Source organism: Nicotiana tabacum, chromosome 16 (genome assembly GCF_000715075.1).
Source record: "Nicotiana tabacum cultivar K326 chromosome 16, ASM71507v2, whole genome shotgun sequence".
Taxonomy (NCBI): Eukaryota; Viridiplantae; Streptophyta; class Magnoliopsida; order Solanales; family Solanaceae; genus Nicotiana; species Nicotiana tabacum.
In genome coordinates, this window is record NC_134095.1 from 38,469,360 (window position 1) to 38,485,695 (window position 16,336).

The 16,336-nt window shown below is 36.1% G+C and overlaps 1 protein-coding gene across 1 annotated transcript; it reads left to right on the forward strand.

Moving 5' to 3' along the window:
• Positions 1-14,896: 14,896 nt before the first annotated feature.
• Positions 14,897-15,769, forward strand: LOC142170200 (uncharacterized). The gene is made up of 2 exons (XM_075232046.1): positions 14,897-15,229; positions 15,521-15,769. The coding sequence occupies exons 1-2, from the start codon at positions 14,897-14,899 to the stop codon at positions 15,767-15,769; spliced, it is 582 nt and encodes a 193-aa protein (XP_075088147.1).
• Positions 15,770-16,336: the final 567 nt, after the last annotated feature.

Genomic DNA, 16,336 nt, shown 5'->3' on the forward strand with positions numbered 1-16,336 from the left:
TTATTAATTATTTGTAGCATCTATATGAAATACAACCGTTTGTAGTCAGAACATTTCTTCTAAATTCTATTAGAGTTTAAAAGGATCATAAAACCATTGTCATAATATTTATTGAATCTCTCTCAAAAATATTGTTGTTTTCGGGGTATACCCTACCTATTGGATTTGATTTAACGCCATGACTTTCCTTCGCTCAATTCAACCAAGTAATTAGTGAATAAATTTATCAAAAGTACACCTAACACATATATAGTACTAATACATAAATTCAACATTTATATTACCTGAAAAGTGACATTATAGGTAACAACTTACCAGTTGTAGCTTGTGCGTCATTCATATAAAATACTTAAAAATGGTAAGTCAGTAGCAAGCATCAAGTAGGTTCTAGTAGTCATACTAATCATTGTTTGCTTTCAAATGATACAAACATAAATTATGAAGTATACTTTCTCAGTAGCTGGTTTGTTTTCCAAATATCAAAGAAGTAATTAATCAACCTAGATAAAGATGTGAAGTATTTCTTGTTTTCTTCAAGATAATTTATGCTTTTAATCAGTATGACCAATTTTATTTTATTTTTTATTCCTTTTTTTTGGTACTATATGCAAGTGTAAAAATCCAAAAGGGAAAAAAATATTCATCCAAGTAAAAGAAAATGTTTAAAGCGCAGGACAGATTGAAGATAGTTAACACATAAATATGCATAAGACAATTTATATAAAATATCCTTGGTTACCATGACATGCATCATATCAACAATTAACTGCTACTATGATTTTCACATATAGAACTTCGAAAATTTTATTCCATTCATGTGATATAAAAGATGTAATATTAATATGGGCTTATGCAATACAGGTGTAGTACGAAGTTGTGTGCATATGAGATTTTAAAGGAATGACAAGTATAAGATAATCATACCTTCTTACATTTCATTACTTACCATATGTAGTTTCTCTTTACATTTAACCATGTGATGATATATATGGCTTCTAATTGTAATCTCCGGATGTAGGAAAAATTTTGTAGATATATATATGTAGATATATATATACAATTGGTTAGAGACTCGTGCTGATAACGTGTTATGAAATAAAAGCAATTTAGTAAAACATGAACAAGAAATAAAAGCAATTTAGTAAAACATGAACAAGAAATAGAGATAGAGAGAAGGAAGAGATTTTCTTCTTCAATTGTGTGTATTTTTCTATCTATTACAAGGCCTTTATATAGGCATGAAAAGTGAAGAAAATATGTCATGGAATATGTCATTGAACATAGAAAATATGTCATTGAATATGTCATTAACCATTTGAGAGAAAGATCATGGAGGAAGAGTAGACATCCACCATATTTTGATTTTTATCATAACATTCCCCCTTGGATATCCATCCATTAACAGCTATTTGAATGATCAAAGTATTATTAAAATTGTATAACAACTCTTAAGAAAGTATATATTTTTAATTTAATCACTTTAGATCGTACCTCTTTATTGCTTTTTCGAAATATTACTTAATCACAAATCTTTCTTGCAGGCTTTTGTCTCGTAATATGCCAAGCCCATTTGAGTAAATTCATCCTTTTATTTTTGGGAAATTTTAAACTATATTACCAAATATATTCATAGTTTGCATATTACCCTTAATGTTAATAGTATTTCTCCAAAATATATACAATGCATTAAATAAGGAATCATTGTAGCTGTAGGATTCCTTATTTAGGCGCGCTAAAAAAGGGGAATTAAATATTCTTTCAGATCTTCCACAACGCAAATCACGCACAGTAATAATTATCGTCGGCTTCGTTACAAAATTTTCGTACTCTGTTTTTGCGATACACTCTGTTTCAACATTTTCTCTGATTTCACAAATCAAAAACGACCAAATCTTGTACAATTCTTCTGCAACAAACGCAATTATGGCGAAAATCCCAATTATGCTACAACTGAATGGGCATTGGGATAACTATGGGGGATTTAGAGAATTTCAGGTCGATGGCATTGTAGTCGATGAGGATGCGAGTTATAGTCTATTGATTTCTACAATAGCACAACAATTAATGATTGATACATCTGAAAAAATTATAGAAATCAAATACATTGTCAACGAGCATTGTCCTCCAATGGAAATTAGGAACGATATGGGTGTTCGTGTATACATGGAAACGAAAAAGGAAAACAAAAACTTAGGATCATATCCGCTATGTATAACTATTCGCGATTTCAATATGGAATTGAGTATCACCAATGAGAACACAGCTGCAGGTGTGTGATGTTATTTTTTCTATGAAATTCTCGTACAATGTCAATGAACTACACTTTATCTACATTTTATCTACAAATAAACTACATATATATCAGTATGGATTACAAAATATCTACACAATTTCTATATTTATTCTACAATAAAACTACATATAATTCAAAAAATTAATATGAAATAATGAATTTCAACCTTTCTACAAATTATCTACAAAATTTTTACAAACTGGTCATAATATTGAAGATGACGTGTCATGACACGTGGACTGGTCAAAAGGTCAAAACGCAATAAATAGCCAAGAGGCACGGGCGACAACAGATATGGGAAAAAGAAAGCAACATAGGTGTGGACCATTACTAAAATAGGTACGAGTCTCGTACCTATTCGAGTCATTTAAAGATCAAAGATCGAAATAGTTGAAGATACGAATCTGATGACGTAAAAGAGTCTAAATACAGCATTAAATATCAAATACGTTAGAGAATCTGAATTAAATAGAAATGATTGTGTAACGTTTCTTTTAAATGTCATTTATTGCTCATAATTGCCTCATTAAGACTAAGGTATTACATCTTCTCCTAGAATCAACTATAAAAGGAGAAGGACTCAACATCTGTACGGACACGAAATATTATTGAGATTACACTGAAATAAAAAACTACTTATTACTTTATTATTCTCAGAAATCTTCTATTATTTTCGTCTCCAGATTATCAGTAACCCGAATTTCTCTTTATTTCTAGTTTTGATCAAAGACTCAGATTTTTGGTTAAACAAATTGGTTCCGTTACCAGGAATCTGATAATCTTCTCTTTTAAGCTACATTCCAGTCGTTGTTATCATCATGTGAAACAACAATAACAGTGAAAACACCTTGGGAAACCATGAAAATCAAATCCATCAAAATCTTGGAGATTTATAGAACATTGACGTGGTTCCCTCCCCTCAAAATTCACCACGTCAATCTCGTGAAGGCACTCCTGCTCCTGAATCTCGTGCTGATCAACAAGAGCAATCTGAACATTTTGAAGGGGTAGATGAATCTTTACAAAAAGTAATTGATGCACGGGTTAGCAAAGCTCTTCAAGCTCTAGTTAGTCGATTACCTATTGCACCACCCACACCTACGCATAATAATGATACATTGGAGAATCCTCGTTCTGGCCTTGTTAATTCTCGAAATGGAGGAACCCCCAGCGAACCACAGGAAGGAGAACCAGGTAATTCAAATAATTCTCATTTGCAAAATTTAGTACTAACTTTGCAGAAACAGCTTAAGGAATAGAATGAGCGCATCGAGAAAATCCCTGGAGTTCCCCCTGTAATCAAAGGAGTGGATGTGGATAAATACTCACAAAAACCTTGGAAACCAAGTGTTGCTCCCCTTCCAATCCCTAAAAAGTTCAAAATGCCTGACGTCTCGAAATATGATGGCACAACAGACCCACGTGATCACGTAACTGCATTTACAACATGCGTGAAAGGCAATGACTTGACCAAACAAGAAATTGAATCAGTACTGGTCAAGAAATTTGGAGAAACACTCACCAAGGGTGCATTAACCTGGTATTCTCTTTTACCCAAAAATTCTATTAATTCTTTTGCTGAGCTTGCAGATTCTTTTATTAAAGCACACTCGGGAGCTCAAAAAGTTGAGAAAAGAATGGAGGATATTTTCAAAATCAAGCAAGGGGACTCCGAGTTGCTCAGAGATTTTGTTGATAGATTCCAACGTTAAAGAATGACTTTACCTCGTGTACCTGATAACTAGGCTGCAATAGCTTTTACAAGCAACTTAAATGACAAAAGCTCAGAAGCCACGAGAAGACTTAAAGAAAGCCTTCGAGAGTTCCCTGCAACCACGTGGAATGACGTTTATAACAGGTATAGTACGAAGTTGCGAATTGAGGAAGATACCGTACCTCAGTTTCATCATGAAGAAAGGAGCAAATCCAGGAGATCAGAAACAGAAAAAAGATCAGGTAAAAATAGGTACGATCCATATATGAGACCTGCAGGGAAAGACTCACGGTCAAAGCAGGATAGTCAACGATATGATCAAAAATCGAGGAACAGGGAATCTGGTTCTTCATCAAGGTTCAGAAATGACCAAAACAGACAAGAGTCACGAGATGATGATAGAAGTTTAAAGGCAAGGTTCGGCGGATATAACTTTAATGTCACTACCTTCGAGCTCGTAGCTGTTTTGAGGAGCATGGGAGATAAGGTACGATGGCCAAAAGAGATGCGGTCAAATCCAAATATACGCAATCCAGACCATTGGTGCGAATTCCACAATGATCACGGGCACAAAACTTCAGAATGTAGATCCTTACAAAGTGAAGTGGATCATCTATTGAAACAGGGGTATCTCACTGAGTTATTTAGTGAGAAAGGTAAGCAAGCCTATATGAAAAATAGGCAGGATCCACCAAAGCCCCCTTCACCCAAGAGAACCGTGAATGTTATAAGTGGGGGAGAAGATATTCACGGTGTAACATATACGGCTACCAACAAGGTTTCTAAAGTAATGATAACACACAGTAAATGGGTACGGCAGGTTTTAGAAAACGAAAGTATTTCTTTCGATGATGCAGATACCGAAGGAGTAATGACCCCACATAATGACGCACTGGTAATATCTTTACTTGTATATAATACTAATGTAAAATGAGTTTTGATTTATCTAGGAAGTTCCGTGAATATTATACTATTAAGGGTATTACGTGAAATGCAAGCTGAAGACAAAATGATACCTAAGGCGCATACCCTATCCGGGTTCGACAATTCAAGTGTGGTAACAAAAGGAGAGGTAATTCTAACAACTTTTGCTGCAGGTGTTGTTAAAGAAACTAAATTTCAGGTAGTAGATATGGAAATGGCTTACAATATGATCATGGGGAGACCTTGGATCCATGACATGGATGCTGTCCCATCAACTCTACATCAAGTTATTAAATTTCCATCACTGTGGAGAATTTTCCAAATTCGTGGGGATCAGCAGACAGCTAGGAGTATCAACGCTGTAACAGATACGAGCACCGTAAATAAAAAAAATAGCAATTACAGGAAACAGTTGAAGGTATCAAGGATCAAACCTCAACCGAACAAGAAAAGACAGATTTAGACTCGAGACTTGATACAATTCAGGAACCTGAAGAGAATGAAAATATCAAAACAATAATTGAAGAGCTCGAGGATGTGATATTATTTGGGCAATGGCCTAAACGGAAGGTTTATGTTGGAGCCAATTTAAGCTCAGATATGCGAGGTATGTTGATTGAATTTTTAAAAGCTAACGTGGACTGTTTTGCTTGGTCCCATGCTGATATGACAGGGATACCGCCGGATGTGATGACTCACAAACTAAATGAAGACTCATCCTTCACACCAGTAAAGCAAAAGAAAAGAAAGCAAGGAGCTTTCAAAAATCAGGTGATTCAAGATGATGTCCAAAAGCTATTAAAAATTGGGTCAATACACGAGGTAAAGTACCCTAATTGGTTAGAAAACACAATGGTTGTACCTAAGAAAAACGGTAAATGGCGGGTTTGCGTGGATTATACAGATCTTAACAAAGCCTGCCCAAAAGATTCTTTCCTTTTACCGCATATAGATCAGTTAATTGATGCAACTGCAGGACATGAACTTTTGAGTTTTTTAGATGCATATTCGGGGTACAACCAAATTAAAATGGACCCCAGTGACGAAGAAAAAACTTCTTTCATCACAGACAGGGGGACTTACTATTATAAAGTAATTCCCTTTGGTCTCAAAAATGCTGGAGCAACCTATCAAAGGTTGGTCACCAAAATATTCCAAGAACATTTAGGAAAAACCATGGAGGTATATATAGACGATATGCTCGTCAAAACCCATTATTCTCATGATCATATTTCTCATTTATCTGTTACATTTGAAATTTTACGAAAATTTAATATGAAACTCAATCCAGAAAATGTACATTTGGGGTTGCCTCAGGCAAATTTTTGGGCTTTCTCGTTTCTAACCGTGGTATTGAGGTAAATCCTTCTCAGATCAAAGCAATAGAGGAGATCCATGATATCCTTACGAGTAAAAAAGAAGTCCAAAGGCTAACGGGAAGAATTGCAGCTTTGGGGAGATTTATTCCCAAATCTTCAGAAAAATGCTTTAAATTTTTCTCCGCACTCAAAAAGCAAGATCATTTTGAGTGGAACGAAGATTGCCAACAAGACCTTAGAAATTTAAAAGCCTACTTGTCAAATCCACCATTATTGGCAAAACCAAAAGAAGGAGAAAAGCTACTCATCTATTTGGCTGTGCCAGAAGTTGCGGTAAGTGCTGTTTTAGTCCGTGAGGACAAGGTAAACAATCTCCTATATAAGCAAGTCTTTATTAGATGTTGAAACACGATATCCACAACTAGAAAAATTAGCATTAGCTTTGATCATGGCATCTAGAAAATTAAGACCTTATTTTCAATGTCATCCCATTGTTGTAGTTACTGCTTTTCCATTACGGAATATTTTGCATAAACATGAATTGTCAGGGAGGTTAGCAAAATGGGCTATAGAATTAAGTGAATACGAAATCATTTATCAACCTAGGACTGCTATAAAATCTCAAGTATTAGCCGATTTCGTAGCTGATTTTAGCCAGGGGATGCATTTAGAAGCAGAAAAAGAATTACAAGTTTTTAATGGTGCAAACCCGGGGACGTGGATTTTATTCACTGATGGTTCGTCTAATGTAAAAGGAGCAGGCCTAGGGATAGTTCTCATACCACCTACAGGTGAGACTATTAGACAGACTATAAAATGTCATTCTATAACTAACAATGAAGTAGAGTATGAGGTTGTAATTGCAGGTCTAGAATTGGCACGAGAACTCGGCATAACACAGATTATAATCAAGAGTGATTCTCAACTCGTGGTCAATCAAATGCTGGGGACTTATACAGCCAGGGAGACACGAATGCAAGACTATCTCGAAAAGGTACGGGAACTAATAAAGCAATTCCAAACTTGGAAAGTAATGCAGATCCCAAGAGATGAGAATGTGGAGGCAGATGCTTTAGCTAATCTCGCATCTACAGCAGATGTAGCAAACGACGCAAATGCTTCAGTCGTACATTTATTTCATTCTGTTCTCGAACCTGATGAGAACGAGGTAAATTTTAATCATTTAACATGGGATTGGAGAAACGAAATTATTGCTTTTTTACAGCGCGTAACCGTGCCTGCTGACAAAAGAAAAGCTTATGCACTTCGCAAAAAAGCTGCTCGTTATTGTTTACATCAAGGAAATCTTTATCGAAAGATGTTCGGTGGACCATTAGCAAGGTGTCTCGGACCTTCCCAAATAGAATATGTGATGAGAGAGGTACATGAAGGACATTGTGGAAATCACGCAGGAGGGAGGTCGCTGGTAAAAACGCTGATTCGAGCAGGGTATTATTGGCCTAAAATGGAAGAAGAAGCAAACGGTTTCATGTCGAAGTGTGATAAATGTCAAAGATACGGCAATAATATGCATAAACCATCTGAGCTATTGCACCATGTTATAGCCCCGTGACCCTTTATGAAATGGGGAATAGATATCGTAGGTCCATTTCCACAAGCAAAAGGTCAGGTGAAATTTCTACTTGTACTTACAGATTATTTTACTAAATGGGTAGAAGCAGGAGCATTTAAACAGGTACGAGAGAAGGAAGTTAAAGACTTCATTTGGAGAAATATAATATGCCGTTTTGGAGCACCAAAGGAAATCATATGTGACAGCAGCCCGCAATTCATAGGAGCTCAAATCACTGAATTTTTTCAAAGTTGGCAAATTAAAAGGATAACATCTACACCATACCATTCAGTGGGTAATGGACAAGCGAAATCCACAAACAAGGTCATTATCAACAATTTGAAGAAAAGGTTACAGGATTCAAAAGGTAATTGGCTTGAGGTATTACCTGGAGTATTATGGGCTTATCGTACAACGACAAAAACAAGCACGGGAGAAACACCCTTTTCAATGGTTTATGGTGCGGAGGCTTTAATTCCAGTTGAAATAGGAGAACCAAGCACACGGTACGTTCAAGCAACGGAGGAATCAAATGATGAAGAGATGCGGGTGAATCTTGATTTGCTCGAAGGAAGAAGAGAAGTTGCACTAATAAGGATGGCAGCACAAAAGCAAGTAATTGAACGGTATTATAACAGGAAAGCACGCCTCAGATTCTTTAAAATTGGGGACTTCGTGCTTAAAAAGGTGTTCCAATCTACAAAAGTTGCTAATTCAGGAAAGCTAAGTCCAACATGGGAAGGACCCTACAGAGTTCATGACATTGCGGGAAAAGGAGCATACGAGTTGGAGACAATGGATGGCAAGGTTCTACCCTCGCATTGGAATGTTGTCCACCTAAAGCGATATTATTTCTGAGAAAGTACCTACAATCAGGTATCACTGTATTAGAATTTTTCTTTGAATTGTTAAAATTTTACTAACGATTTTAGATGCTAGGCAAAAACCCTAACTCATTCCAAATGACGAGTCACGACCTGCACGGCAAAATGGAATATTCTAAAATTCCCAGCCCAGGGTTACAAATTAATCTGATGGAAATACACACAGGTTAGGCAGTCTTCATCTTTAATCGCACCTCCGATTCCCGTATGTTTTTCTGTTTTCAGGAAAAAGGACCAAATTGTGAGAAACAAACAAGTGCTCGAGGCTTCATACTTCAGCACTCAAACACTTGGGGGACTGCATAATGTACACAAATACGTACGGTAAGACGGAGACGTAAATTGAAACAAGTATCGAGCAGAAGTTACGGAACCTCAGCATTCATCATTGTGTTCTTTCCTATCAAAACAAAGGAAGATGCAAAACATTCATCGTAGTGTTCTTTCCCATGAGAACAACGGAATCACCTCTCAAACCCTTCCTAATACATTAAGATAGGGTCATGACTATGTATTGAAGCAGGTTATAAGGAAAAACCTTGTTGAAAAGTATTTACTTTATAAAAATCTGTTGCAAGAAAAACAGTTACGAGAAAGTTATAGATGTATCTCAATACATGTAATATTCAAAAGCTTGTCCAAGTTCATGAATAAAAACTTGTCAAAGTTGTTTCAAACAAAACATGTGTGTTCCTATTTCTTTCATCGTATTATAACACCATTATGAAGTTGAGACGTCTTCTTCATTAAGTGTCGATATATAAAAGGGCCCTCTTTTATAAACCTCATGTTAATAAGTCATGAGGAGAATCATAAAGCATTTTCAAAGGATAAAAATGCTAAACTATTCTATAAGTCCTAAGTAGATAAGGAAAAGGCAAGAATAGAGCACATTGAAGTACTAACAAACTTCTTGATATAATTAAAAAGACTAAGTAAGAACTTAGTCAACAAAAAAGTTTATACAAATACCCCATTATGATAACTGGGGACTTTCACCAAAAAATCCCTTAAAAAATAATTAAGGGATAAAATCATCATCCAACAAAGAAAGTAAAAACAAAATATGGAAATTTAACTAGTCACTGAAGGGGTTGGCACGTCAGAAGTTGCAATATTAATTTCATTTTCAGAAACAGCCACAGGCACGGTGACAACTTCTGAAGAAGCAGCAACAGGAGTGGTTTCAACTGGGCTTGAAGTGTTAGGTTCAACGAGGGGAGCAAGAGTCACAGAAGTTTCAGCTTCCATAGACTGAGTCGTAGAAATTTCACCCTCGGAAGCTGGAATTGCAACATCTTCAACTTCAACTGCCACAACAACGGCTTCGTCATTTACAGGTTCCTTAGCCACAGGAGCTTCAATTGCCGGAGATGGAAAGTCAAATGATTGTTGGGTTCTTTCAATGGTCTCTAAAACTTTGGCCAACTCTGAGTCTAAGTCAAAGTTTTCTTGACTGGCCTCCATTAAAGCATCACGACGAGAGTTTAAGAAAGCCCAACTCACCTCTAAATCAAACTTCTCCTCAAGAAGTCCATACTCCCTTTCCCACATAGCAAGATCATTCTTTAACACTTGATGTTCAACTAAATGAGAATCAAGGGAGGCTTCAAGGGAGGCATGGGAACTTTCTAAGGCATGTAGTTTGTCAGAGGAGATCTTTAAATCAGCTTGAACTTGAGTCAAGTTCTGCACTAATTCTCCTGCATATTCTTCTTTCTTGTCCAAGAGTGCCTTAAGTTCTCTGATTTCTTCACTTGACTTTGATAATTGTTCTGAAAAGAAACATTCAAGGCGCTCCTTGTCTTTTTCAAATTGACTTGAAGAAGCTTTGGCAACTGCTAGCTCAGAAGTCAGACTTCGCTTTTGCTGCTCCGGGTGATTTCTACTCTCTTGCAATTCTTCTATGGTTCCCTGAGCATTCTCAAACTGCTCTTTCCAATTATCTGCTTCTAGCTGGGCTCTCTTGGCTATTTCCTCAGCCTCATGGATAGACTTTTCAGACTCACGAGTTTTCTTTTCCAGAAGGGAAATTCTTCCCATTAATTCTGTACCAATGAGGTTAGCCTACAGAGACAACTCATAGAAGTGAGAATTTAGAAATAAAAATAAGCTTGTTAGTAAGTAGAAAGAAAATACCTTCAAAGTAGAATGAACTATGTCATTCACCAGAGTTAAGCAACTGTGACTGCTCATCTTCTTCTTATCAATATCTCCAATTAAAGGCCTAAGCCAGGCATCTGCTCCACCAGACTTCCTTAAAAGACTGTTATTAGCAGGAACTTCAAGTGTAACGCTCCTCATAGCCAAGCTTCTGCTACTGGAACCCTCCTTTGCATGTTGAACAGAGGGAGGGGGAGCTATAGAAGGAGGAGCGGTAGAAGAAGTGAAAATAATAGGAGTCGAAGGACTCGAAGCAGGTAAGGAAGAAGAGACAAGCAAGGGAGCAGAAATAGATAAGGGAGCAGGAATAGATACAATGGACAAGGAAGCACTTGAAACCAACGGAGGAACAGAGGAAGAAAAAGGAACTTCATCTAAAACTGGACCTAGTTCTCCACTTTCAAAACCACTAACAAAGAGGCATTGAATAGACTCATTGGTGTCCCTCGGAGTGGTTTCATCATCAGAAGGAATGCGAACAGGTTCGGTAAGAGAGGCACGGACAGGGGTAACTTCAGCTTCATCCTCGGAAACGATGCGTCTCCTAACTCTTGGTCTAGCTATTAAAGAGGTGTCTTCATCTTCATCATTCTCAGAATCCTCTTGTACAACTTTCCTCTTTTATAGCGTAGCTTGAGTTCTCTCCAAAGAGAGTGAAGTACCAGAAGAGGCTCGAAGGGCAATAGCTACTTCAGCTGTCATTCCTCGAATAGCAAATCCTGACAAAAAGAAGTATGAAAAAAAAGGTTAGAAACAAGAAGGGACTTAACATAAAAAAAGCATAAAGGGATGCATACCTTGAGTTTTACTTTCCAACCATGTAAATTGGAAATGAATTTCCAAGTTCTTGCCTCCATAGGCACGACTTTCATGATTGAATCTACCCAACCACGAAAATTAGGAACGGGTTCCACATCTCCCATAGTTGCTATAGAAAAGCAAAAAGAGACGAAATTAGAAGAGAAATTGAAATTCTTAAAGATAGGTACGGTAAGTAAAAAAGAACTTACGTGCAAAGTTCCACTTCTCAGGGAAGAGGATATTTGTTTTACCCACCAAATCAACTGTGCGAACAGCGGCATAATGAGTGTACCACCCACGATCCTTGTCATCTTCAGGGCTTACCAAGACCCTTTTACTTCTTGCAGTTAAAGTAAAAACCCCATGGCAGAATAATTTGGAGTGGTAAAGATGAATAAGGTGGGGGAAGGTAAAGCTAACATTGGCTTTTACAGACAAATATCTCAAACAAGCCACTGCTCTCCATACCAGGGGGCCAATTTGTCCCAAGCAAATTTTGAAAAAGCGACAGAAATCAAGTATAACCGGGTCAATAGCAGGATTAAATCCTAAAGTGAAGGGATAAGTATAAACAAAAGAAAATACAATCCTAAAGGAAGATATTCTTTGGTTTGGATTAGGGATCACTATACGAAGATCACTTCTCCAGTTGCAATCTTTTCGAACAATAGAAATCAAAGGTTTAGTGATTAGACAAGGAAAAGTGTCAGCTTTCTCTAAATTAACAACTTGATCACGAAGAGATTTCCTATCATTCTCAAAGGACAAGTCATTGGGTACTATTTCCTCAACTAAAAGGCTCTTGAAGAGGCTCAGAAAGTTCTTTACCTTTAGAAGAGGATTTCTTAGTAATAGAACCTCTAGAAATAGTGCTAAAACTAGAAGAAGGAGTGATAGAACCAGAGGAACCACCACGAACGGATCCTAGGCTATGAAGTCTGCCACCTCTACCCATTCTATGTCTTACAGGGGCGTTGGGGAAGCTATCATGAATTGGGATTCTCTTAGGGTTAGGATTCGGAGATGCCATTGCAGAGAAAGGATGAACTAAAGGAGAAAGGAACAAAAGTAAAGAGTAAAATATCTATTAAGGGTTTATGAAGAAGAAGACAAAGGGAAAACGGGTTAAATATGTGTATAACAGCGACCGTCAAACAAAAAAGCGTAATGATGGAAAGCCTATAATAAAGGCAACGTTCACTTCGTAAATAGAGGGGATGAAGAAGCTTTGGAAAAAGGCTGTAGAATTACATACATATCAGAAGGTGACACGTGTGCAGAGCATTAAATAGAAAAGACAATTGAAGCGTCAGTACTGACATAGCATTAATTACGGCAAAAATTCCTTTTTCGTGAAGATCCACTTCCCAAATATTTAATTGATAAATAAATGGAAAGTGGGGGGACTATCTGTATTGGGAAAAAACTGAGTCTGAATATTGAAGATGACGTGTCATGGCACGTGGACTGGTCAAAAGGTCAAAACGCAATAAATAGCCAAGAGACACGGGCGACAATAGATATGGGGAAAAGAAAGCAACATAGGTGTGGACCGTTACTAAAATAGGTACGAGTCTCGTACCTATTCGAGTCATTTAAAGATCAAAGATCGGAAGAAGTTAAAGATACGAACCTGATGACGTAAAAGAGTCTAAATACAGCATTAAATATCAAATACGTTAGAGAATCTGAATTAAATAGAAATGATTGTGTAACATTTCTTTTAAATGTCATTTATTGCTCATAATTGCCTCATTAAGACAAAGACATCACATCTTCTCCTAGAATCAACTATAAAAGGAGAAGGACTCAACATCTGTAAGGACACGAATTATTATTGAGATTACACTGAAATACAAAACTACTTATTACTTTATTATTCTCATAAATCTTCTATTATTTTTGTCTCCAGATTATCAGTAACCTGAATTTCTCTTTATTTCTAGTTTTGATCAAAGACTCAAATTTTTGGTTAAACAGGTTCGTCTGGAATACTAAAGTTACTTGATATGCCAACATCTCCTGTTATAGAGGAATATGAAAGTATAATAATAACAGATAGTACACCAAGTTCTATTGAAGTAGGACAAGTATACTAAGACAAGGAAACATTTGCAACTGCAATGAAGCACTATTTTGTCCTGCACAAGTTCCAATTCAGGGTTAAAAGATCTAGTGCTAGAAGGTATGAACATATGAATAGTCAAAGATTTTTTTTTTAATTTTGTAGTTTATTTGTAATTTTTTACTTCTTCGGGTTTTCCTTGTGATAATGTGTAACAGAATTGTAGTTGAATTGTAGTTATGTTGTATATAGATTGTATAATGTGATCATTTAAGCTAAAACAATTTTTGTTCTTTTTAAATCTAAATTTTAAACCATTATTTAAAATGTATTTATTTTGTAGCTACTGGTTGATAGGTGTTGGTGAAAACTATACATGGCACTTCAAGGCAACTAGCATAAATGATTCTGCAATGTTTAAGGTTAGAAATTTTGACAGCCAACACACATGCTCTTTAATGGACAATACATTCATACAACGCAAACCTACTGCCATGGTAGTTGGTAGCATGGTTATTCCATAATATTTTGATCCTAAGACAATTTACACACCAAAAGACATACAATTTGACATGTTGTCTGAACACGGCATGAATCTAACCTACATGCAAGCCTGGAGAGCAAAGGAAAAGGCTTTACAATTTTTGAGAGGTCATCATGCTGACTCCTACAGCAAATTGCCTAGTTATTTGTATATTCTAGAGAAGACTTATCCAGGGTCTGTAGTTAAATTGAAGAAGGCCGACGATGACTGCTTCGTGTATGTATTTGTTGCGATTTGTACGTCAATCAGTGGTTGGAAATATTGTAGGCCAGTTGTAGTAGTTGATGGGACCTTTTTAAAGTCAGCATACATGGGAATAATGCTAATAGCCAGTACAGTGGATGCAACAGGTACTGAAGTTTTATTGTAGAAATATTGTAGTTTGTATGTTTTTTGTAGTACTTGCAAATTAATTGTAGGTATATTGTAGAAAAGTTGTAGTTTGTATATATATTTGTCTTTTTCTGCATTTTTCCTGTAGCCAATTAATTGTTTCTTGCCACATAATGTAGGCACCATATTACCATTGGCATATGCTGTTGTTGATTCAGAGAATGACACATCATGGAAGTAGTTTTTTGAGCAATTCAAACTCGCGTATGGTGAAAGACCAAATATGCGTGTTGTTTCGGATCGGAATGAGAGTATCTTGAAAGCAACATCTATTGTTTATCCCGGCATGCCACATTATTCTTGCATGTGGCATATTTGGACAAATATATGGGCAAAGTTCAAAAAGGGACATCTTAAGTTAAGTGAATTATACTTTGTCGCGGCATGGTCATACACCCTTGATGAATTTAATAAAAGGATGTCAAAGATTGAGGAGATTGACCCTCATGTTAAAGCATACTTATACGATATTGGATATCATAGATGGTCTCGAGTACATGCTACGGTGAATAGAACTTGGACTATGACATCAAACATTGCAGAGTCGTTGAATGATGTAACAAAATTTGCAAGAGAGCTGCCGATAGTAGAACTATTAGAGTATATGAGGACCCTTCTTGAACGTTGGACGAAAGAAAAGTTATTGAAAGCAAAGGGTACATTCACATACCTTGGGTACAAATTCAACAAAGAGTTGGATGACAACAGAACATTGTCGCACAAGCTTAGAATAAGATCTGATTATTTATTGAATCAAATTAATTTAAACAGGACAATGTAGATATTTTGTATATAGTTTGATTTTAACCGTATATGAATTGTTTTTTTGTTTGTAATGTACTCGTAGGTGAGGGATTTAACAGACTACATCCATATAGTAATAGATGGTGTGAGGCGTTATAATGTTTGTCTTGAAAACAAGAGATGTAGTTGTGGGCAATTCCAGCTTGATGAACTACTTTGTCCACATGCTTTAGCTGCTTTAAGACACAGGGATGAGTCTTTTGAACAATATTATTCTCCTTATTACACAAGGGCGAACCTCTTGCGTACTTATGAAATACCAGTAAATCCCCTGTCTGATGAAAGCAAATGAAATGTGCTACAACATATAATTGAAGAAGTAGTAAATCCACCAAAAGGAGGGAAAAGACAGCCAGGAAGACTTCAAAAAGAAAGATACAAAACATATGATGAAATAAATTCAAAGAAGTACAAGGTTTCATGCGGAAACTGCGGAGGAGAAGAGCATAACAAAAGATCTTGCAAGAATGCACCCAAAAAGAAATAAAATTTTATGTAGTTAACAGAATATTTCATAAAACCTATTGGTTAGTTCTGGATAACAGATTTTGATGTGTAATTGTTGGTGTTTTTTAAGATCATAATGTAGTTAGTTAGGATTTTTCTGTATTGAGACAATACTTTCATAGATTGATTTGTTTATGAATGGTTTCTATATATATAATCTAGAACGTTTTTACTATTTATGAAATACTTTACATAGTTATTAATGTGTTTTTATAGTTTATCTACAATAAAACTACAAAAAAAATATATTATCTGGAATTTACAGAGTATGTACATTATAAATCGGTAGGAGAGTAGTTAAAAACTTAAAATATTGTAGATGAAGTATTGTTTACATTCAAAAAATGAATAT

Bases quoted from the DNA above. Each gene is read 5' to 3' on its own strand.
- LOC142170200 (XM_075232046.1), top strand. From the start codon at position 14,897: ATGCGTGTTGTTTCGGATCGGAATGAGAGTATCTTGAAAGCAACATCT. The intron at 15,230-15,520 runs GTAACAAAATTT...ATGTACTCGTAG, and splicing joins TTGCAGAGTCGTTGAATGAT to GTGAGGGATTTAACAGACTA.